The sequence below is a fragment of the Oncorhynchus clarkii genome, chromosome 3 (genome assembly GCF_045791955.1).
Source record: "Oncorhynchus clarkii lewisi isolate Uvic-CL-2024 chromosome 3, UVic_Ocla_1.0, whole genome shotgun sequence".
NCBI lineage: Eukaryota > Metazoa > Chordata > Actinopteri > Salmoniformes > Salmonidae > Oncorhynchus > Oncorhynchus clarkii.
This window is the reverse complement of record NC_092149.1, coordinates 10,023,928-10,049,586: the sequence shown is the minus strand read 5'-3', so window position 1 is coordinate 10,049,586 and position 25,659 is coordinate 10,023,928. Positions and strand designations below refer to the sequence as shown.

Here is a 25,659-nt window from a genome sequence, read left to right as displayed (position 1 = left end):
TAATTATAAGAGACAGTGTATCCTACAGTATCGGTCTAAACAGGAGAAAGGCCTTTGAACACTATAGCCAAGGGGAATGATTCAGAGGGATGTCCCTGCTGAATAAAGCCTAGGCGGCTGGACACCACCTGCGGGGGTAAGCGCAGAGGTAAATATTTGTGTTGGGCACAAGCCAGCACGCCCCGAGTCCAAAGACAGGCTGTCTTAGCCACACAACACAGACACAGTGTTTAGATTTTAGTTACTTATACTTTACAAGTTGTGTTATCCAGCTCTCCAGCTTGCATTCCCTCTTGGTCTCTACATCACTCTGCATTCTCCTCCTAACAAGGGACAATTGTTCTGTAACAGCTATGAACCCAAGAGAAGTCCAACCTGTTGGGTTTATTAGGTTTAGTCTACTACTTATTGAACTCATTGAAGTAAACTCTAGGTCTATTTATTAGAGACCAACTCAACAGACAGATATTAAACTAAGTGGCAGTTGGCAACATTTTGCTAACTTTCTAGGCAGATCAGCCTCCTGTCACATATGATAGATGCCACTGACTGACCTGTCATTTTCATGGCTATTCTAGGCGTGGTGCACTATTTCAGGGCACTACAGCAGAGTTCAGAGTTTAAAAATAGCTGCCAAGCTTTTTTCTAGAACCAAGGTGTGCCTTGCAAATATAATTAGACACAAAGGGTTAAATAGATAGGCTACCTCCTGATGATGAAATAAGCCATGTGGTCCAGTCAGTGCTACTGCTCTGGAAAGCACTAACAATCCAGTCAGTAGGAGCCTACCTAGAATACCACCACTACCTAGACGACCACTCTGAACTTCTGCCCCACGGCACTTTTACATTCATGATTTTTAAAGCTTGAATGTGCTGCATTAGAACATAAAGCAATACGTTCATGAAGTGGAAAGTTATTGATTTAGCTAGTACGGTTGCTGGGCCTGCTAGCTAAACAATATGGAAAGAACTTCTAGAGAACTACCCATTTAGCAAGTGCTGCTTCTACTGAAATAGCTAAAAGGCGATGGTTTCAGAGTAATTCAGTGGGCTTAACTTTGAGATAGTTTGCTTGTTTATTTGGGTTACAACTCTTCCATCACTGGTACAGTAACAGACTCTCAAACTAAACTGTATTAAAAACCACACTGCTATGAAAAAAGCACATGCCTATTCCCAATACAGACCAGAACACACATACCACACATGGAGCTTTGGCTGCTGTGGTGGTCTTCAAATTGACAATATCTCCCCAGAAGTCCATGGCTGGCAGACTCCGCAGAGTGGCGGAACCTCCGCCAACTAAAGAGCACCCAAGTCCTGCTGTAATCACTGGATGGTGAATAGGTGGTTGGAGTGGGGAATCGAGGTGGCAGTGAACGCAAATAGTCAGGTCTGAGCAGACAGTCTGGATGGGTGCCCAAATAGTCCTACAGGTCTGAGCAGACAGTCTGGGTGGGTGTCCAAATAGTCCTACAGGTCTGAGCAGACAGTCTGGGTGGGTGTCCAAATAGTCCTACAGGTCTGAGCAGACAGTCTGGGTGGGTGTCCAAATAGTCCTTGAATGTGTGTAAGTACACGTGTTCACAATTTGCATCTGCTTTCAGGAGTGTGGTCCAAATATATTTTTATTTTTAGCTGTGGGTGTGTCCTGAGAGCTGCTTTAAAAGGGTGGGGGGCACCCACACAAATTAAACAGCATGTGAGGCACGGGGGGCAGCCGGACTGGAGGTCAGATGTAAATCAGTCCACGTGCCACATTTGGGGTGCTAATAAATCAATCCATAATTATTTTACAGTTAAAAAGCTAGGCTACATGGGATTTGGAACATTAGGTTATACTAAATGTAGGTTTCTGCACCCAAAATGTAAGACATTCGTCAGGAAGATAGATTGTTGAACTTGAAGCATTTGTACATGGGATATTGTTAACTGTTTTGTACCTATCAAATCCAACGTGGAGGGATATTTAGGGTGTTTTATGCTAGTTTGCTAGACCACTAGCCAGAATCAAAAATGTGTGCACTTATGTACAGCGCATTCGGAAAGTATTCAGACACCTTGACTTAACCCACATTTTGTTACGTTAGAGCATTACTCTAAGATGGATTAAATTCCGTTTTTTTCTCAGCAATTTACACACAATACCCCATTATGACAAAGCAAAAACAGGTTTTTAGTAATAAAGGAAATACCTTATTTTACATAAGTATTAGGCCCTTTGCTATGAGACTCGAAATTGAGCTCAGGTGCATCCGGTTTTCATTAATCATCCTTGAGATATATTTCTACAACTTCAGTGGATTGGACATGATTTGGAAAGCACACGTCTGTCTATATAAAAATCCCACAGTTGGCAGTGCATGTCAAAGCAAAAACCAAGCCATGAGGTCGAAGGAATTGTCGGAAGAGCTTCGAGACAGGATTGTGTCAAGGCACAGATCTTGGGAAGGGTAACAAAATATTTCTGCAGCATTGAAGATCCAAGAAAACAGTGGCCTCCATTCTTAAATTGAAGACGTTTGGAACCACCAAGACTCTTCCTAGAGCTGGCCGCCCAGCCAAACTGAGCAATCAGGGGAGAAGGGCCTTGGTCAGGGATGTGACCAAGAACCCGATGGTCACTCTGGCAGAGCTCTAGAATTCCTCTGTCGAGATGGGATTCCAGAAGAACAACCATCTCTGCAGCACTCCACCAATCAGGACTTTATGGTAGAGTGGCAAGACGGAAGCCACTCCTCAGTAAAAGGCACGACGGCCCGCTTTGAGTTTGCCAAAAGGCACCTAAAGGACTCACCATGAGAAACAAGATTCTCTGGTCTGATGAAACCAAGATTGAACTCTGTGGCCTGAATGCCAAGTGTCACGTCTGGAGGAAACCTGGTACCATCCCTACGGTGAAAGATGGTGGCAGCATCATGCTGTGGGGATGTTTTTCAGCAGCAGAGACAGAAACTAGTCAGGATCGAGATTCTATATCAAAGTCATCAGACTGCTAAACAGCAATCCCGAACTCAGAGGCTGCTGCCGACATTGAGACCCAATCACTGGACACTTTAATAAATGGATCACTAGTCACTTTAAACAATGCCACTTTAAATAAAGGTTTACATTACTCATATCACATGTATATACCATATTTTATACCATCTACTGCACCTTGCCGCCCATGCCGCTCGGCCATCGCTCATCCATATACTTATATGTACATATTCTCATTCACCCCTTCAGATGAGTGTATTAGGTAGTTGGGAAATCGTTAGATTACTTGTTAGAGATTACTGCATTGTCTGAACGAGAAGCACAAGCATTTCGCTACACTCGCATTAACATCTGCTAACCATATGTAGGTGACCAATAAAATTTGATGATTTGAGAAAGATGAACGGAGCAAAGTACAGAGAGATCCTTGATGAAAATCTGCTCCACAGCGCTCAGGACCTCGGACTGGACCTCGGACAGGACAATGACCCTAAGCACACAGCCAAGACAACGCAGGAGTGGCTTCGGAACAGGTCTCTGAATGTCCTTGAGTGGCCCAGCCAGAGCCTGAACTTGAACATCTCTGGAGAGACCTGAAAATAGCTGTGCAGGAACGCTCCCCATCCAGAAGAATGGGAGAAACTCTCAAAATACAGGTGTGCCAACTTGTAGTGTCATACCCAAGAAGACGAGGCTGTAATCACTGCCAAAGGTGCTCCAAAGTACTGAGTAAAGGGTATGAATACTTATGTAAATGTGGTTGATAAATGATAAAAAATAAACTAAAACATCTAAATACCCGTTTTTGCTTTGTCATTATGGGGTATTGTGTGTAGATTGATGAGGGAAAAAACGATTTAATCAATTTTAGAATTAGGCTGTAACATAATGTTGAAAAAGGGGTCTGAATACTTTCTGAAGGCAATGTAAACTAAGAAACACCAGCGAGCCAGTCAAATAAAAAAGTGGGTCTGTCAATCAGCCTAAACACATCCCGCCAGTCAAGTTTGGACAACTACTCATTCAAGGATGTTTCATTATTTTTACTATTCTACATTGTAGAATAATAGAAGACATTACAAGTATAAAATAACACATATGGAGAGCTGTCGTCATGGCAACGGGTTGCTACTTTGAAGAATCTCAAATATATTTAGTGTAACACTTTTTTTGGTTACTACATGATTCCACATGTTTTTCATAGCTTGTCTTCACTATTATTCTACAATGTAGAAAATAGTATAAATAAAGAAAAACCCTGGAATGAGTAGGTGTGACCAAACTGACTGGTGCAATATATAACTATTAAGTTAACTAATATGTGCCAAATAAATTCTCTCCAGCTGGGCGTTGCTAACTTGCTAATGTTAGCTAAGTGGCTAACATGTTAGCTTGCAAGATCAAGCTTCTTGGTAAGAGCAGCAGAGAACATCTCTGGGATTAAGATCCCTGCTCCCTAACAGTTGTTTTGTGCATGCTGAAAACTGTGTTTTGAGATACTTGCATAACTCTGAGCTGGGTTGTCTGTCCTAGTAGTAAATGTTTGAATGTGCTCGTTAGCACTTACCTAGCATCCTCTATGAGAATTCCTTAGTACTCATAGCATCCTCTATGAGAATTCCTTAGTACTCATAGCATCCTCTATGAGAATTCCTTAGTACTCATAGCATCCTCTATGAGAATTCCTTAGTACTCATAGCATCCTCTATGAGAATTCCTTAGTACTCATAGCATCCTCTATGAGAATTCCTTAGTACTCATAGCATCCTCTATGAGAATTCCTTAGTACTCATAGCATCCTCTATGAGAATTCCTTAGTACTCATAGCATCCTCTATGAGAATTCCTTAGTACTCATAGCATCCTCTATAAGAATTCCTTAGTACTCATAGCATCCTCTATGAGAATTCCTTAGTACTCATAGCAACCTCTATGAGAATTCCTTAGTACTTATAGCATTCTGGTAAGTGACGTTTTGGGTCTTTTTCTACGTACATTTTTTTAATTGCGCCCCTTGTGTGCACTACCAGTAATACCATATATCCCGGGATGGCACAGGCATGGCATGAAGGTATGGACATCTGGATACCACCCAACCCTAGGAGGAAAGTGAAAGCAATAAGCTACAGTGAGCTACCGTCAGAATCCAAAGTGTCCTCAAGTGCCCTGTGACCCGACGCTGACATCTGTCATCCTCCAAACACAGAGCCGTCCAGGAGTCACTGTAGTCCCTGGTTCAAATCCAGGCTGAATCACATCCGGCTGTGATTGGGAGTTCCATAGCGCGGCACACAATTGGCCCAACGTCGTCCAGGTTTGGCCGAGGTAGGCAGTCATTGTAAATAAGAATTTGTTCTTAACTGACTAAAGCTAAATGAAGGTTAAATTAAAAAAAACAATTTTTATTTTATATAACACAATGTAGAAGGAAACAGATGGCTTTGATAATCAAGACAGGTGACTCTATTCATCGGTTTTAAATTTCTCTCACACAAAAAAAAACATTTTTAGGCTCCATGGTGGCACAAAACAAACAGTCAGACAATCCATGGGAGGGCGAGGGCCCAGGAAGCAGAGCATTCTTCTGGGAATAATGTCTGGAGGGCTGACAAGTCTGGGTCTGGGTAATGCCATGGTAATAGTGACACAGACTCGGATGTTACTTTAAAAGTATGCCAAAAAAATGAAATTGATTGTAAAGTTAAACAAACCATACAACTCTATGCACAAGGACTACTTTTAACAATTTCCAATAAGGGCTGTAACTGTTCACCAAACCCATGGTTCGGTACGTATTGTGGTTTTGGGGGTCACGGTTTGGATCGGTTTCAGTACAGCAGGAAAATGAAACGCCATTCACAATGTTCTGGGCATTGTCTCTTGTGACAGGATTGTTATGTTGGGCCTCTCAAGTTTCCACTGTGATGCTGCGTTTGTAACCATGTGGGAGGTGGGGAATTTATCAGTTGTGATGTTGTAAATACCAGCTGAATGCATTCATGTCATTTGAACTGGTTGAGAAAGCTGGTTGGCTAATGGCCAACAAGCGGCGCCAACAAATAACTAAAAGTACAGCTATTATGATTGTAACCAAACTATAAAAAAATAAAAAGCAATCTACTTAACTGTCAAAAATGCTGTTAGAGGCCATTTCCTTACTGGGTGACGTCAGAGGTCACCATCTGGGAGAAAAATGTATGGAGTCAACTAGTGTAAGTTGCTCTGGATAAGAGCTTCTGCTAAATGACAAAAATGTATGTATGTAAGTGGGTGCTCCGGATTAAAGACGAGTTTCACACTAGTAATTACCAGTTGGAGGGCCATTCAAATCTAATTTTATTAGTCACATGCACCGAACAAATGTGTACTTACGAGTCCCTAACCAACAATGCAGTTTAAAAAAAGAATAAGAAATAAAAGTAACAAGTAATTAAAGAGCAGCAGTAAAATGACAATAGCGAGACTATATAAAGGGGGGTACCGGTACAGAGTCAATGTGCGGGGACAACGGTTAGTTGAGGTAATATGTACATGAAAGTAGAGTTATTAAAATGACTATGCATAGATGATAACAACAGAGAGTAGCAGCGGTGTAAAAGAGGGGGGAGAGGGGGCAACGCAAATAGACTTGCAAATCAAATAGCCATTTGATTAGGTGTGGAGGAGTCTTATGGCTTGGGGGTAGAAGCTGTAAAGAAGCCTCTTGGACCTAGACTTGGCGCTCCGGTACCACTTTCCGTGCTTTAGCAGAAAGACTGTTCTATTACTAGGGTGGCTGGAGTCTTTGACAATTTTTAGGACCTTTCTCTGACACTGCCTGGTATATAGGTCCTGGATGGCAGGAAGCTTGGCCTCAGTGATGTACTGGGCCGTTTGCACTACCCTCTGTAGTGCGTTGTGGTCGGAGGCCGAGCAGTTGCCATACCAGGCAGTGATTGCAACCATGCTCTTGATGGTGCAGCTGTAGAACCTTTTGAGGATCTGAGGACCCATGCGAAATCTTTTCAGTCTCCTGAGGGGGAATAGGTTTTGTCATGCCCTCTTCACGACTGTCTTGGTGTGCTTGGACCATGTTAGTTTGTTGGTGACGTGGACACCAAGGAACTTGAATCTCTCAACCTGCTCTACTGCAGCACCGTCGTTGAGAATGGGGGCGTGCTCGGTCCTCCTTTTCCTGTTGTCCACAATCATCTCCTTTGTCTTGATCACGTTGAGGGAGAGGTTGTTGTCCTGGCACAACACGGCCAGGTCTCTGATCTCCTCCCTATAGGCCGTCTCGTCGTTGATCAGGCCTACCACTGTTGTGTCATCGGCAAACTTAATGATGGTGTTGGAGTTGTGCAGTCATTGGTGAACAGGGAGTACAGGAGGGGACTGAGCACGCACCAGTGAGGGGCCCCTGTGTTAAGGATCAGCATGGCAGATGTGTTGTTTCCTACCCTTACCACCTGGGGGGGGCCCGTCAGGAAGTCCAGGATCGAGTTGCAGAGGGTGGTGTTTAGTCCCAGAGTCCTTAGCTTAGTGATGAGCTTTGAGGGCACTATGGTGTTGAACGCTGAGCTGCAGGCAATGAATAGCATTCTGGGAAAGGGCAGTGTGGAGTGCAATAGAGATTTAGATTGTGGTTCTGTAGGGGCGGTATGCAAATTGGAGGGGGCTTAGGGTTTCTGGGATGATGGTGTTGACGTGAGCCATGACCAGCCTTTCAAAGCACTTCATGGCTACAGATGTGAGTGCTATGGGTCGGTAGTCATTTAGGCAGGTTACCTTAGCGTTCTTGGGCACAGGCACTATGGTGGTCTGCTTAAAACATGTTGGTATTACAGACTCGGACAGGGAGAGGTTGAAAATGACAGTGAAGACACTTGCCAGTTGATCAGCGCATGCGTGCAGTACACATCCTGGTTATCCGTCTGGCCCTGCGGCCTTGTGAACGTTGACCTGTTGAAAGGTCTTACTCACATTTATCGTCTGGTAGGCTCGTATCACCGGGCAGCGCTCGGCTGTGCCTCCCTTTGTAGTCTAATGGTTTGCAAGCTCTGCCACATTCGACGAGCGTCAGAGCCGGTGAAGTACGAGTCGATCTTAGTCCTGTATTGACACTTTGCCTGTTTGATGGTTTGTTGGAGGGCATAGCAGGATTTCTTATAAGTTTCCGGATTAGGGTCCCGCTCCTTGAAAGCGGCAGCTCTAGCCTTTAGCTCAGTGCGGATGTTCCCTGTAATCCATGGCTTCTGGTATGTACGTACGGTCATTGTCGGGACAACGTCGTCGATGCACTTATTGATGAAGCCAATGAATGATGTGGTACTCAATGCCATCGGAGGAATCCCAGAACATATTCCAGTCTGTGCTAGCAAAACAGTCCTGTAGCTTAGCATCTGCTTCATCTGACCACTTTCTTATTGATCTAGTCACTGGTGCTTCCGGCTTTAATTTTTGCTTGTAAGCAGCAATCAGGATGATAGAATAATGGTCAGATTTGCCAAATGGAGAGCGAGCTTTGTCTGTGTCTGTGTCTCTGTGTCTGTAGTAAAGGTGGTCCTGAGTTGTTTTCCCTCTGGTTGCACATTTAATATGCTAATAGAAATTTGGTAAAACGTATTTAGATTTCCCTGCATTAAAGTCCCCGACTACTAGGAGCGCCACGTCTGGGTGAGCTTTCTCTTGTTTGCTTATGGCGGAATACAGCTCATTCAAAGCCTCTGACTGTGGAGGTATGTCAGCTACGAAAAATACAGATGAAAAGTCTCTAGGTAGATAGTATGGTCTATAGCTTATTATGAGATGCTCGCCTGTGGTAGAGTAATAGCTTGAGACTTCCTTAGATATCGTGCAACAGCTGTTATTTACAAAAATAGTCTGTCGCCCCTGGTCTTACCAGACGCCGCTGTTCTATCCTGCAGCTTTTAACCAGCCAGCTGTATGTTGATAGTGTAGTCGTTCAGCCACGACTCTGTGAAGCATAAGATATTACAGTTTTGAATGTCCCGTTGGTAGTTTAATCTTCTGCTTAGGTCATCCATTTTATTGTCCAAAGATTTCACATTTGCTAGCAGAATGGAAGGAAGTGGGGGTTTATTCGATCGCCTATGAATTCTCAGAAGGCAGCCCGCCCTCTGGCCCCTTTTTCTCTGCCTCTTCTTTATACAAATCACGGGGATCTGGGCTGTTCCCAAGAAAGCAGTATATCGTCAGACTCGTTAAAGGAAAAAAAGGATTCTGCTAGTCAGTGATGAGTAATCGCAGTCCTGATGGCCAGAAGGTATTTTCGGTCATAGGAGACGGTAGCAGCAACATTATGTACAAAATACGTTTTCAAAAATAAGTTAAATGCAAATAAAAATATACTTAAAAAAAAAAACACGTTGGGGGCATGTAAAACGTCTGCCTTCTTGTCCGGTGCCATTTAAGTATTTTTCCCCAGTCTTATGTGGCAAATTCTCACTTCCATCTTGGTGACAAAATGCACCATGTCACTGCCTCCATTAGTGCCAGATAAGCACCCTTTCCGGGGTAATGTGATGGGCTGTCACTGTTAAGTAAGCGCAACACATGATGCATTAGCCAATTCATTGAAAACTTTGGCTTGCTTATACAGAGAGGGTACTAGGCCTAGCAGTTTGCAGAAAGGCGGGGGAAAAAAGGAAGTTGGTCAACAAGGTTCGAGGACAAGGTGCTGAAACCCCCCATTCTCAAACACCAAGAATGGGTGCATATCCACAGCTATAAACCGAGGACAACATAAACATAGCCTAAAAGTGCTCTTCTAATTTATTTAGCCTGGTCAGTCAGCTGCCAAGGGCTGCTTGAATACAGAAGGGAAGCAATGTTGTGTTGTGGTTTATTTCCTTTTCCGTCTTGCTCTAGTGTACTGGGGTGATGTAGGCATACATTTGTCAACATATGAAGTGTTGGCAGCTAGGCTATTCTTGTTGAGCGTGGTGAGATACTGTTAACTTTTTATTATTTTACCTTTAACATTTACAGACAAAAATGTTCCCAAACTGGAGGATTCAGGTTTAAATTGACCCCACCACTCATCATACAGAACTAGTCCCCAGCTGCGCTTCACAAAAGGACCGTTTGAAATGCGCCAATTAAGATTAGAATTTTGATGACAACATGCATATAGGCTCTAGTTGTTTTAATGGAAGAGCCTGAAACGATTTGAGCTCAGATTTACTCAATGTACTTATTAATAAACAAAACAATAATGTATTAATTCGGGTTCACAGCGCGGACCGAACAGTTTGATAAGAATACCTGTACCATTACACCCCTAATCTCCACTGACAATTTGACAAAAAAACATTGAGAGAAAAAAAAAAGTGCAAATGTTCGGTAACAGAATGACAGTAAAATCTTTATTTTTACCACGTTTTCCAGAAACTCACGTTAAATATCCCCTCAGAATTAATATTCAAAGATAGCTGACAGCCCATTCTTTCTGCAGACATGATGCTACATTGAGTTTTAACTACAGTAAGTGAAGTGGAATAACACCCGGCAACAGAATGACATCACAAGTCCCTGATCTATACTATACAGAAATGTATAATTATAAATTGCCATTCTCTTCATGGTGATGTATCCTTAATAGGTACCCAAAAGGTAGAAACATGTAGTATCCTCCTTAGCATGTTTAGGTATTACTGTACACACTGGCTATTATTCTAATAAACTCTGCCCCCAAACAAGACCAAATTTGGTTGGTCCGGCCCAAATCATAGACGGCTAAGTTTGGCCATCACACTATAGCACAGTTCAGTACAGTATACACACACCTTAGTGTACAAAACATTAAGAACACCTTCATAATATTGAGTTGCACACCCTTTTTGCCCTCAGAACAGTTCGTTGGGGAATGGACTCTACGAGGTGTCCAAAGCGTTCCACAGGGATGCTGGCCCCTGTTGACTCCAAAGCTTCCCACAGTTGTGTCAAATTGGCTGGATGTCCTTTGGGTGGTGGACCATTGTTAATACAAACATGAAACTGTTGAGCGTGAAATACCCAGCAACCTTGCAGTTCTTGACACAAACCGGTACGCCTGTCACCTACTACCATACCCCATTCAAAGGCACTTAAATATTTTGTCTTGGCCATTCACCCTCTCAATGGCACACATACACAAGCCACGTCTCAATTGTCTCAAGGCTTAACAAAATGATTTAAACCCGTCTCCTCCCCTTCTTCTACACTGATTGACGTGGATTTAATAAGTGACATCAATAAGGGATCATAGCTTTCACCTGGATTCACCTGGTCAGTCTCATGGAAAGAGCAGGTGTTCATAATGTTTTGTACACCGTGTAGTTCAGTACAGTAAATTGTACACTACTGTATAAACATGTAAAACAGATCTATGATTGATTCAGACTGACCAAATTTTAAAAAAACTACTTTTCAACGTCCATTGACATTGGTCCGCAGTGGGTGAGACGGCTGGTTACATTGAATGGAAAGGGGGGAGGCTTATAGGTAGGTGTCAATAAGAGCTGGGAGAGGTGGCATTAACGAGAGGAAGTTAGGTTGTCCAGACTGTTTTTCACACTTGTGCTTTGACCACCAAGTGACAGAAAAAAAACAGTTATGAGCTTAACATAACAGTATGCCAGTGGAAGGGAGGACAGTTGGTTTGTGACTCACAGTTGGTTTGTGACTACTATGAATTTCCATTGTAGCCCATTCAATTGCAGTCATTCCGTTAGGGCCCGATTCCGACCTGAAGTGCGCATTAAATGGAATGCAATTCCCCATTTAATGCACTTTTTTCTATGAGTATTCTGACCTTGAACTTAAGCATGACAATAGCGTACTATTCACCTGCTATACGTTTTGGGTCAAGATCGAATAAAAAGTGAAACATTAAGTTATCCTTTTTAGATAAAACTATACTAGAATGTATTCACGTCACAAAATGACGTGAATGAAGGGCTACAGTAGTCTAAACAGCACTCTGGGGTAGTACCATGGTGTAGCCAGAGGACAGCTAGCTTCCATCCTCCTCTAGGTACATTGACTTCAATACAACACCTAGGAGGCTCATGGTTCTTGCACAGTAATTATGACAACTTCCGGAAGACGTCCTCCAACCCATCAGAGCGCTAGCAGCATGAACTGACATGTTGTTCACCCAATCTAAGGATCAGAGAAAGAATTTAGAACTGAAAGCATAGCCTACAGCTAGCAAGCATAGCAGTGCATAAAATGGAGGTGAGCAGTTGACTCAAGTAGAGATTAAGACAGTAGTTTGACATTTGAACAAATGAATGTCTTCAAAAATGAAGGAGAAGCAAGAGAGAGTGTAAGCTAGCTATATTTTGTTGTATTTTCATTTTGTTAGCTAGCGAATGCAGTTAGCTAGTTTAGCCTACTCAAACAGCCGGCTCAAACAAACAAACAAAGAAGGGAGTTATGTTAGCTAGCTGGCTATCCAACAATGGAACTTTTCCAAGGTAAGCTTTTGCAAGGTAAGTTTCCCTCGATCCTAACTAGTTTCCCAGTCCCTGAAGTCCCTGCCGTTACCCGGACTATTTGCATTGTGTGCCCCCCCCAGCCCCTCTTTTACGCTGCTGCTACTCTCTGTTTATCTTATATGCAGTCACTTTAACTATACATTCATGTACATACTACCTAATTGGCCCAACCAACCAGTGCTCCCGCACATTGGCTAACCGGGCTATCTGCATTGTGTCCCACCACCCACCAACCCCTCTTTTTACGCTTCTGCTACTGTCCATCATATATGCATAGTAACTTTAACAATACCTACATACATACTACCTCAATAAGCCTGACTAGTAGGTGTCTGTTTGATTTGAAAAACAGCCCCACAGCATGATGCTGCCACTACGCTTCACTGCAGGTGATGAAGGGTGCCTGGTTTCCTCCAGATTGAACTCTTTGGCCTGAATGCCAAGCGTCACATCTTGATTTCATCAGACCAGAGAATCTTGTTTCGCATGGTCAGAGTCCTTTAAGTGACTTTTGGCAAATTCTAGGCAGGCTTTTATGTGCCTTTTACTGAAGAGTGGCTTCCGTCTGGCCACTCTACCATAAAGTCCTGATTGGTGGAGTGCTGCAGAGATGGTTGTCCTTCTGGAAGGTTCTCTGATCCCCACAGAGGAACTCTAGAGCTCCTTCAGAGTGACCATCGGGTTCGTGGTCACCTCCCCGACCAAGGCCCTTCTCCCCAGATTGCTCAGTTTGGCTGAACGGCCAGCTCTAGGAAGAGTCTTGGTGGTTCCAAACTTCTTCCATTTAAGAATGATGGAGGCCACTGTGTTCTCGGGGACCTTCAATGCTGCAGAAATGTTTTGGTACCCTTCCTCAGATCTATGCCTCGATACAATCCTGACTCTGAGGTCTACGGACAATTCCGTCAACCCCATTGCTTAGTTTATGCTCTGACATGCGCTGTCATCTGTGGGACCTTATATAGACGTGTGTGTGCTCCGTTCCAAATCATGTCCAACCAATTGAATTTACCACAAGTGGACTCCAATGAAGTTGTAGAAACATCTCAAGGATGATCAATGGAAACAGGATGCACCCGAGCTCAATTTTGAGTCACATAGCAAAGGGTCTAAATACTTATGTAAATAAGGTATCCTTCATATTTTTAATACATTTGCAAACATTTCTAAAAACCTGTTTTCACTTGGTTATTATTGGGCATTGTGTATAGATTGAGGAATCTTTTTAAAGATTTAAACCATCTTAGATGGGCTGTAATGTAACAAAATCTGGCTAAAGTGAAGGGGTCTGAATATTTTCCAAATGCACTGTGTGTTCTATTTACATAGTCCAATCCCATCAACAACAGAATCAACATCAAGCGCAGCACAAGGAACTAGTGTAAGTCACCTTTGCTAAATCTTTCCATGACTCCATGATGGGAAAATAAATATACTGGAGCTAGGCATAAACATGGTCTGTGTTTTGTTGTCATAGTTGGTGTGTTAGAAGTAGGCTACATCTTCTACTGTAGTTCTCTGTATTTTGGAGGATTAGTTGATTGTTAAGTCTAAATTGGAGAAAAGCAGAGTTATTAGTAAGGAGGGGTTGGTGTGGGTGACTAATGGGTGCCTGTTGGGGGTGGGTATTTTGTGTGAAGGTTAGTCAGCATGAGCAATTGACATGTGGGGGGGATTGGTGGATATACTGTGCATTCGGAAAGTATTCAAACCCCTCGACTTTCCAAATGTTGATTGATTATATACATACATACATACATACATACATACACACACACCACACACACAGCGAAAACAGGTTTTTAGAAAATTCCCAGCTATCTCCAATACAGGTATGATTGGAGAATGAAACAGGTGTTAAACATGGGCAGCGGAAAGCAGCAGTCGACAACTCCATTGTTGTCACAAATTAATAGACCTATAATGAATATCTTAGAAAATACCATTTAGGTATCATTCACTTTTAAAACAATTTAATCTATTTTATCATCATTTGGACTAGAGTGAGGCCATTTCTCCACTAGCCTATCTATTGTTCCTGCAGTGAGGAGGATACACCATCTAATGTTTCATCATTTATCTGAACATACATCTCAAAAAAGCATACCAGTATGCAAATTAGGGAGACAAATGAGCAGCGCTCTTAACAATGCAATTTGTTAGGATACTGACGAGTCACTCACTTTAAACGTCACTGCCTGGCAAGTCCTAATGGACTTCATATCGATAATAAAAACAAGATGTTTAGTTGACTTGTCCCGATGCAATACCATAGTTCTATATCTATGTTATAGGATTTATAAATGGCAGGGATATACACAAGATCAACTTTAATCAGTTAATTCGTCACCTTTTATAAACTAGTCAAGCTTGCTGTTCGTCAATCAAAGCACTGTAAACAGCCATTTACTTTTTCCCTGTTGGTCAAAAATCTACTGTCCCGAACAGAATATATACTGTCCTGGACATGGACAGTCCAATACATTGAGGTCATGCAGGGCCTATAGGTTGGCATGTTTTCTCTATATTTCAGCTATTACTGGGCTTTTGGGGATTATTAAGACTTGTATTAAAAAGCTGTGTAGTATAATTTAGCAATGCAAGTCATTACTCTATTCTTTATAATTGCATTGAAGTAATTGCATGCATTTGTTTCTGAAGTGTAATTGAGAAGATTTGAAAAATAGGACGCTACCCCTTTAATACAGATGTTCCAGAAGATGTCGCCACAGGTCGACAGTAGGCTAGCCAAGACGAATGCTAGGTGTCTTTTTGTAACTTCCTTTTTGCAGACTCAACAGTGGCAAGTGTATCGCTAGTATGTTCACTATTGAAGGTTTACTTTTGTAAATCACTTTCCTTAAAATAAATAAACTCAGCAAGTAGATTGATGGGCACTTCTTTTGCTCTGGAGAGCACGCATGTGCTGTGTGAAGGCATCAACTCAAATGTTATTGGTTCATACACATGGCTTGCAGATGTTATTGTGAGTGTAGAGAAATGTACTCATGTACTAATCAAGACGCCGACTGCTCGAGAAGTTGTGACTCGCTGGAGCTTGAAATGAACAGCCAATCATATTGTTCAAATACAAATAACATGACATTTACGCATCTAGTCTTCAATGGTAGACTGCAGCAGAGCAGGTAAATGTTTAACTGGAATGTAAAAATACACTGAAAAGTCTAGCCCAGGAGACTCATCGTTACCACATTATATGGGACGAGCAAATTCACTCACATTATATGGATGTGCAAATGTATGCGCTCTCCCCTGCGTGTAAAGACATGACTGCAACCACACACACCATCAGCACAGACAGAAGGGGAAACACAGACATGTCACAGGGGCTATAAGGCTGAAGCATCCGTTAAGAACATTTCTCATCAAATGATAGTGAGAGGAAGTCCAGTTGCAGGTAGTGGGAGAGGATGGAACTAGGTGAAACTGGGCTGCCAGTATGCAGATTCTCATTGATGAAACATCCGATCACAATACCATCTTTTGTTGCCAAAACCCAAATCTGTTACAAAATGCACTAAGTTGTATAGACTTGTCGCTTTGCCAAAGTAATAAAAAATGGCATCGTATTGGAATGCATGGTCGAATTGAGTCTGTGCACGCGCTTCAGAGGAGGCGCTCCCTAACGGAAATATGCAAATACATGCTACAATGGGATCATGCTAGCTTGTGCTTGGCCATGGAAACCAATTTCATGAAGCTCCTGAGGAACCATTCTTGTGCTGACGTTGCTTCCAGAGGCAGTTTGGAACTCGGTAGTGAGTGTTGCAACAGAGGACAGATGATTTTTATGCGCTACGTGCTTAAGCACTCGGCGGTCCCGTTCTGTGAGCTTGTGTGGCCTACCACTTCACGGCTGAGACATTGTTGCTCCTTTGGCGTTTCCACTTCACAATAACAGCACTTACAGTTGACCAGGGCAGCTCTAGCAAGGCAAAAATTTAACAAACTGACTTGTTGGAAAGGTGGCATCTTATGACAGTTCCATGTTGAAAGTCAGTGAGGTCTTCAATAAGGCCATTCTACTGCCAATGTTTGTCTATGGAGAAATTAATGGCTGTGTGCTCAATTTTATACACCCGTCAGCAATAGGTGTGGCTGAAATAGCCAAATCAACTTATTTGAAGGGTTGTGTCCACATACTTCTGTCTGTGTGTGTGTGTGTATGCAAACACACCAGGTGTGTGCGCGCCTTTCCAAATCATGTCCAATCAATTGAATTTACCACAGGTGGACTCCAATCAAGTTGTAGAAACATCAAGGATGATGCCTAGTTAAATAAAGGTTAAATAACAAAATAATCAATGGAAACAGGATGCACATGAGCTCAATTTCGAGTCTCATAGCAAAGGGTCTGAATACATTTGCAAGAACTTCAAAAAAACTGTTTTTGCTTTGTCATTATGGAGTATTGTGTGTAAATTGATGATACAAATATATATATATTTAATCCATTTTAGAATAAGGCTGTAACGTAACAAAATGTGGAAAAAGTCAAGGGGTCTGAATAGTTTGAATGCAACACACACAGTATTTTAATACCAAGACTTCCTGGTAGATGTTTTCTAAGACCCATTTTCCATCGGTTTCACCAGAAATCAGATCCTTTGCCTATTCCACATTTTCAGGACGGAAAATGGTCAAACAATTAATATATACCTTAATAAATTACTCAGCTTCCACTTGACACCAAATTGTATGTGCTGCTATGAATGTCACTTTAGTGCCCATTGGTTCCCGTATGTTATGTAAAGTCCCTCGTGCTCTACGAATGAGAGACTATGAGTGTATGTAGCGCCCTACGAATGAGAGATTATGAGTGTATGTAGCGCCCTACGAATGAGAGATTATGAGTGTATGTAGCGCCTTACGAATGAGAGATTATGAGTGTAAGTAGCGCCCTACGAATGAGAGATTATGAGTGTATGTAACATCCTATGAATGAGATACTGGCCCCTGTAACATCCCTCTATTCTGTTTCAGTCAAGTAGTCAGGAGGACAACCCATGGGGCTTTCTTTAGCTCTGTCTCCAGGCTACAACCCACCAGTGCTGCTATTGCTGACACTTAATCCGCTCTGGGTAGGCCTGGGTGATATATGATTTATAGGCCTACACACACCCATGTCGCAATTACACTGAAGAGGCCTATACACAAAACTGTAGGTCTAAACCCCTCTGATAAAAATAACAGCAGAAGAAAACAGGAAAGTTGTTCTACTCTACTGCTACGCTGATGGTTAAGAGCATTGGACCAGTAACCGAAAGGTTGCTGGTTTGAATCCCCGAGCCAGCAAACTGGAAAAAAATCTGCTGTTTTGCCCTTGAGCAAGGCAATTAACCAACAACTGCTCCCTGGGCGCTGATGACATGGGCGTTGATTAAGGCAGCCCCCCCTCACCTCTCTGATAAATGCTGAAGACACATTTCGGTTGAATGCATTCAGTTGTGCAACTGACTAGGTGTCCTTATCCCTTCCATTATCCCTTCCATTTTCTGATGACAGTCTCCTGATGCCTAATCTGAACGTTTTCTGAACATTCTGTGAACCCGCCACTTAACCTAGTTTTGATCAGGATAATGATATACAGGCATGCAAAGTAAAACACCATCACCACCAAGCCATCTGAGATATCAGAATATGAACAAATTTCGAGCAAACACACAACCTGTCATCTCTACTGTAATATCCTCAAACTCTCACATTGAACCATTCACAGTGAAACAAGTGGTGTATCACACTAGTCAGTAAACCAACCAAGTTCCTCAAACTGCTTCTCTTGTTCTCACTCAATCCCCTGTTCCATTTTAGGACAACCAGCTGAAAAGAAATGGATACAAACACAACATGAACCCACTAAACTCCTGGCTACTTGTAGATTGCAATCTAGACCTATAAAGTAATACATTGATGCCACACACAGTTTGGTATTGCTATCCTTGTGGGGACCAAATAATTGATTCCCATCTAAAATCATTTTTGTCCTAAATCTATGCCTAACTAACCTTTAACACTATGCCTAACCCTAAATTAGCATTTTTCCTCATAGGGACTGACAAAATGTCCTTGTTTTACTATCCTTGTGAGGACACACAGAGTATAAAATGTGACATTTAAAGAAGGTAGTGAAACATTTTAACAGCTGTGAAACAGACTCAAGGATGTAGCATAACCTACCAAACGCTGAATAGAAACTATTTTCCATTTCACACTACTGCCACCCACCTCTGTTTATCTTCTCCTCTTACTTCCTGTCTCCCCCGATTGCTCTTCATCTCTCCTCACAGATGTAAACAGACTTACCGTCTGCAGCACATGCTCTCCTTCCCCCTTCTCCATAACTGGGAAGAATCACTGCAGGCAGGGTAACTTCTGTTCTTACTGGAGGGGTATCCTAGGTTAAGCTTCCACAGTGCGTTTCAGAATCTATGCATCTCCAGATAGCCATGTATCTCCCAAAGACCATCCCACAAGTGCGAAGAAGAAGAGGAGAAAGAGTGAGAGGTGCACGGAAAAAAGGGGACAGACCGATGCACACTATTAACCGGCTGCTCGCTCAGCAACCAATCCACTCTATGATTTACTAATGTCCCCCGTCAACCAATCGCTGTCGGTCTGGCACACCAGAAAGAGGGAGAGATAAAGGTGGGGGTTGGCCATTAAAAAGAGGTAAATGAAAAGAGGGGGGATTTGGAAGTCAAAGGGAGAGAAAGCGCAAGAGAGAGGGGAGGGGGATGGAGTTCCTCAGGGTCCAGTCTCAATAGCTTAATTATTCAGTTCCTGATAGCAGGGACGGTCATACCGACCGGCAGACACACAGTACGTGTGAGGGAGATGTTCAACACGATGCAGAAAAAAAGAAGTCAGAAACAGCTCTTTTTGGTGTTTTGAAAGGAGCAAAAAATATCACCATGGGTGAATATGGCTGCGTTCACACAGGCAGCCCAATTCTGATATTTTATTAACGAATTGGTCTTTTGACCGATCACAGATCTTTTCACGTTTTCAGAGCTGATCTGATTAGTCAAAAGACCAATTAGTAGGAAAAAAAAGGTCAGAATTAGCTGCCTGTCTAAACACTGCCAACGCATCAAAAAAAAGGGATTAAAATAGAAATACTGTGAATCACCTTCTAGCAGGTTCGGTAACTTACTGATGAGTCGTACAGAAAACCATACAATTGCTACCTATCTCCCACTCTGTTCTAAGTGTTTGTATGCCGTCTGCGAGAGAGGGAAGTCAGTAAGACTAATTTGCATGACTCACTGTACTCAACAGGGAAGTGAAAACAGTCAGATGAAAAACCAAATGAGACAGATGGAGATCAGCCTCCACCGTGGGAAACATAGCCTAACCTTAATACACCAGGCGTAACTCAATAGACCTTGAAAAGACAAACATGTCCCCTTCAGCCCTCTACTACAGTGTAATAACAGGTCAAGGGGCCTCCGATCATAGCAACATCCTGAATGAGGCATGTCTGTGTGAGTCAGAGAAATTCCATTAGAGCCAATTTACATCTGATAAGATAGATGTAATTGTAGAAATCATTCTGTGCATTCACTTTTCTGAAAAAGCTTTTTATTTTTTATATATATATTTTTTTACATAAATGACCTTTTAGTAGACTAACGTTTGGTTTTGATTTGTCCCAGTTAGGTTCTCTGAAGCAGGGCTCTCCAACCCTAATCTAGCGTACCTGAGATTCTAATAATTAGCTGGTTGATAAGAGGAATCAGGTTAGTTACAACTGGGGTTGGAGCAAAAACCTACAGGAGAGTAGCTCTCCAGGAACAAGGTTGGAGCAAAAACCTACAGGAGGGTAACCCTCCAGGAACAGGGTTGGAGCAAAAACCTACAGGAGGGTAGCCCTCCAGGAACAGGGTTGGAGCAAAAACCTACAGGAGGGTAGCTCTCCAAGAACAAGGTTGGAGAGCCCTGCTCTAGTGTCCTTCCTGAAAGCTGTCAGGCAGAAAAAAAAGACTGGACAAGAAGTCAAAGTTCATGAACCCCTGGCTGTCCTCACAGAAGGGGTTGGAACTTGGAAGGCTTGGAAAACAGTGTTCAAATGGAGAACAGGTGATGTCATGATCATTCCATTTCCAGACAGGACTAAGAACTCATTCACATTTCGCTAGCTCCTTGACATGGAAGTGTGGACTAAGAACACAAATGCTTATCAAATGGTTCATGGCATACATTTTCAGTACAGAGGACTTGACCCCTAATATGACTTGTCTGTGACAGGCTACACGCTCAATATTATGACAGTTTATCCACAAATGGTAGGCTTCTGGCTCGCTGTTCTCGCTCTCTCATGGTGACGAATATAGCAGCTCCAGTGCAGTCAGGAGTGTAGCTGAACCAGGAGGGGGAGGTCCTTGCTATTGTCCTGTTAGCAGCCACAAGCTGCAAGGGGAGGTCCCAGTCCCAGAGCCCAGGGTACCAGACTGCAGTAGGCCTCAACCTGCTGAGCTCATGACTGTCTACCAGTCCCCAGTGTGTGGGAGTGAGTTCTGACGTTCCCAGTGTGTGCCTGTGTCAGTCAGCCGGCTTTACCCCTGCCTTTGTCTGCTCAGCCCTGCCAGCACCAGAGCTGCAGTCTCCAGACAGACACAATGATGCTTCCTGGTGTCAAAGCTCCCTTTAGAAAGGGCTAGACATGTGCCCACTTACCCAACCATTTACGTCAACACATTTGACCCAAAACAGAGGTGTAAAGGGTCAATTTTGTAGTATAGGATTAGCATTCACAGATTATGCCCACTACAATAAAGCAGCCTTGTGCCTGGTAATTAGCTAGTAACTAGTCAGCATATGAACAATGTCAAGAGATGGAGATTACTTCAAATCTCACAGAGTTAGTCTGATAATTCAATGTCTAGTCCAGACAGTGTCTGTAATGGAACCTTGTCTTACACGTGACAGCATTGAGCACTTCAAACTTTAAAGACCATCACAGTGATACTACATAACATGCCCTACACGCTGTCATGTTATTGTGCTTTGTTGTGTATGTAATACATGTATCACTAGCCACTTTAACTATGCCACTTTGTTTACATACTCATCTCATATGTATATACTGTACTCGATACAATCTACTGTATCTGCCTATGCTGCTCTGTACCATCACTCATTCATATATCCTTATGTACATATTCTTTATCCCCTCGCACTGTGTACAAGACAGTAGTTTTGGAACTGTTAGTTAGATTACTTGTTGGTTATTACTGCATTGTCGGAACTAGAAGCACAAGCATTTCGCTACACTCGCATTAACATCTGCTAACCATGTGTATGTGACAAATAAAATTTGATTTGATTTGATTTGTTTAGAGGTCAGGGTCCACACGCAATAAGAAAGATTTGACGCTCCAGAGTCTACACAGCAAGGAAGAATCCCACAAACATAATCAGAAAGCATCACCATGAAGGCAGAACACAGTGGATTTCTATACGTATTCACCAACTATCTGTACTCTACAGCATTGTTTTACTATCTATGTCTGCAATTTGTTTTATTTAACTAGGAAAGTCAGCGCCGGCTACGCTAATTATTTTGTTTACGTCCCCTTTGGGTATTTCGGGGGTTGCATGCTATCAGATAATAGCTTCTCATGCTTTTGCCGAAAAGCATTTTAAAAATCTGACATGTTGTTTTAATTAAAGTTTTAGTTGTATCGAGTACTATTAGTTGTCACTCTGAAATTTCCGCTGATGTTGATCCCTGTACAGGGACAGCAGCCATAAAAGGTTATTAAGAACAAATTCTTATTTACAATGACGGCCTAGGAACAGTGGGTTAACTGCCTTGTGCAGGGGCAGAACGACAGATTTTTATTGGGAATTCAATCTAGCAACCTTTCGGTTACTAGCCCAACGCTCTAACCACTAGGCTACCTGCCACCCATACAACAGCCTACTGTACCAATAGCATCCTATATTCAAACCAGGTGAATATATGCTCTAAGAAAGGTGCTGCGTCATTCACATGGCAAAGTGTTGGAAATTGAATTATAATTTCCCACCACACCCACTCAGCTAGCCTAGCATTTGGAGCGTTGGTCCCACAACCGAAAAGCTCGCTAGTTCGAATACCCGAGCCAACAAGATGAAAAATCTGTCGGACGTGCCCTTGTGCAAGGCACTTAACCTACATTTGCTCCAGGGGTGCCATACTACTATGGCTGACCCTGATAACACAATTCACTGCAATTGCACCTTGTATGTGAAAATAAAACATGTTATGTATTTTTTACTCAAGTGTTGACTATTTGTAGGTCTATAACAAGTCTGGTCCTGTTCTGCATCAGACCCTATAATCTAGGCCTAGGCTTACTTAGTACAAGTGGGGTTATGTTACCAGGTGGGCTATAGCCCAAAAAAAGAGCCCATGTGTGGCTGTACTTAGAAAAATGGTAATTGCATCTTTCTGTGGGCACTAACTCTGCCATTGGTTTGTTCAACAAAGCCTATAAGGGAATTTAATGGCGTTTTTGGAGGGTTTGTGGATAAACGCTGAAGGGTCTGTTGCAAGCACAGGTTAAGGAGATGTTATATGTGTTGTTCTATGAGGCTTTATGAATGTTAACATCAGTTTGGGATACAGCCAAGCAATAAACATACACAGGCTGAGCGAGAGGACTTAAAGGAATAGGCTAGTTCCCTGTTAGAAAACTGTAAATCTAGATAGTATTTGGTAGGTTAACGTCATGACCACACACAGACAGACAGACTCATGACAGAGTTTGGGAAATATTGAGCCTTAATTTCGAGAGGACAGAAAAGAAGGGCACAGACAATGATCCATTTGAGGCTCGCATATGTGATCCAGTCAGCTCAACAAAGTTCTGGCCCGGATATGGACTACCATCTCTCCCAACTGCACAATCGTCAGGGTCTTATTACACTAGCAAAACGTTTTCTGTTGCAAAAACGATTAATGAATATGACACTGCCGAACTCGAATGTCAGGAGAACAGGGAAATACCCCGTGTGACACAATGGTAAACTGCCTTTCAAGAGTACTCAGTATCTTCAATAAAATAATTTGAGGTCAGGGATCCAATAGTGATGAAACGGTGGATTTAAACATCGAAATGTCCCATAAGAAGTTTTAGCTACAGTAAACGTCCTGTAGCTACGGTAGAGAGGGGGAGACATGAGACATTGGGAGTCCACGAGGTGATACCCTCTGACCACCCCGGGCGGGCGCACATGTCCTCTTAACAATAAAAGGTTTTCCTCTCAGTTTCAACACCCTCTGAATCATCGCTAGAGAGGCCGACGACATATAGGCTACTTCCTGGCACACACATGGTACCCAACAACAATTACAAAGGAAAACATATGTGCATACCTATGTCTCACGTTTATACCACGTATTAAGTAACAGCAATGAAGTTGTTTCCTATTGTAAGTTCGCTAACTACATGTTTATTGTCACTTCCATCTCGATATGCCTTGGTAGCAAAGCATAAATGAACCCCCACCCCCATTTCGTACCCATTCCTTTCTCTTGAGAAATGCGCCCTCAAATGAACCGCTAGCCACCAAGCTAACAAGTAATTTCCAGAAACTTTAAAAAAGGTGAACAAAACAAAAAACGTGACCACGACTTGTTACTTACGGATGTCAAGAGGGGTCGCATCTGTTCACTGGCCTCTTCTTCCATTTGTCCAAATTTCTGTCCCCTATCCTCTGGGAGAATTTGAATATCGAATACCGAAATAACCTTTTTTGACGTGTCACCGACACTAACTCGACTGACTGGCATTTTCACTAACCTAACGTAGCGATTTTTACATACAGAGCATAACCCGCCCTATTTTGATTGACAGTTTATGTTCTCCTTTCATATCCAAGCAGCCGGTTTCCTTTGACCAATGATAAGAGTAGAAAAAACAAATGGGCGTGTACGACACGCCTATTCCGGAGGGGCTGGTGAAAGAGCAAGGATGCTGTGTTGATTGTCTGGCCAAACTTTGCGCCAAAGGTATGATGCTGTATCTGTGAACTTTCAACAGATTAATAGAATTCTGCCAGCAAATAACCACAAATGGTCTTCTTGTTTGGTCAAAAGCATTGTTTTACCAAAGCCATGCCAAGTCTATTGATTTAGCTATGTAGCCTATCTCTGGTTTTACTGTCAACCCTTCTGGCCCATGAGTTTATCTGAAGGTAAGCAAAATAGTGAACTCATATTGGTTTTCTTATATACATTACAAGTAATGTCACTTTAACCATATCTACATGTACATACCACCTCAATCAGCCTGACTAACCGGTGTCTGTATGTAGCCTCGCTACATTTTTAGCCTCGCTACTGTATATAGCCTGTATTTTTTACTGTTGTTTTATATCTTTACCTACCTATTGTTCACCTAATACCTTTTTTGCACTATTGGTTGTTCACCTAATACCTTTTTTGCACTATTGGTTAGAGCCTGTAAGTAAGCATTTCACCTGTTGTATTCGGCGCACGTGACAAATAAACTTTAATTTGATTGGATTTTCCAAGATTAACGTTGAATTTAATGTAAGTATGCATCCTAAAGCCACTCTAACAAGGTGCGTATGGTGGGAATCTGTCATCAGTAACTACATGTATGTGGTGCCTGTAAGGAGCTTATTAGAGATTAACTGATTCATATTCATGTAGAGTTTGCCCCCTGATGTTTGTGTTGGCAGCATAATTCTGACAGATTACCTCAATATTTCAAGATCATTATTGTTCCCAAGGTTTAAGTTTGATTTTATTTTTTTAAACTCTGTTATGAAATATCTGCTCATAGTGGCTTACAAATAAACAATCAATTGCTGTGTCACCTCAGAGTAAACACAGCTGTTCTAAGAAAGTTAAAAGGTAAGTGCATAAAATAGGCCTACATATAAAAGTAATCTGAGCATTTTTAGTCCCATGAAAAGACATGCATGTTTACTTTTGATCATCATCATCACCATCAACATCATCATCATCATCGCCATCCTCATTGTCATAGTCCTCATCATCATCATCACCATCCTCATCATCATCGCCATCATCATTGTCGTCATCATCCTCATCATTGTCGTAGCCCTCATCATCATCACCATCGTCATCATCATCGTCATACCCATCATCGTCATCATCATTGTCGTCATCCCCATCATCATCGCCATCATCATTGT

At 42.4% G+C, this 25,659-nt stretch overlaps 1 protein-coding gene across 1 annotated transcript in view; it reads right to left on the bottom strand.

The window, feature by feature from the left end:
• The window catches only part of LOC139387564 (sodium bicarbonate cotransporter 3-like), a 69,083-nt gene extending 44,818 nt beyond the window's left edge, over nucleotides 1–24,265 (bottom strand). Inside the window, exon 1 of the mRNA XM_071133891.1 lies at nucleotides 24,119–24,265. Within this exon, the coding sequence (XP_070989992.1) occupies nucleotides 24,119–24,265 (147 nt within the window). The remainder of the gene's footprint in view (nucleotides 1–24,118) is intronic.
• Between the last annotated feature and the right edge of the window lie 1,394 nt (nucleotides 24,266–25,659).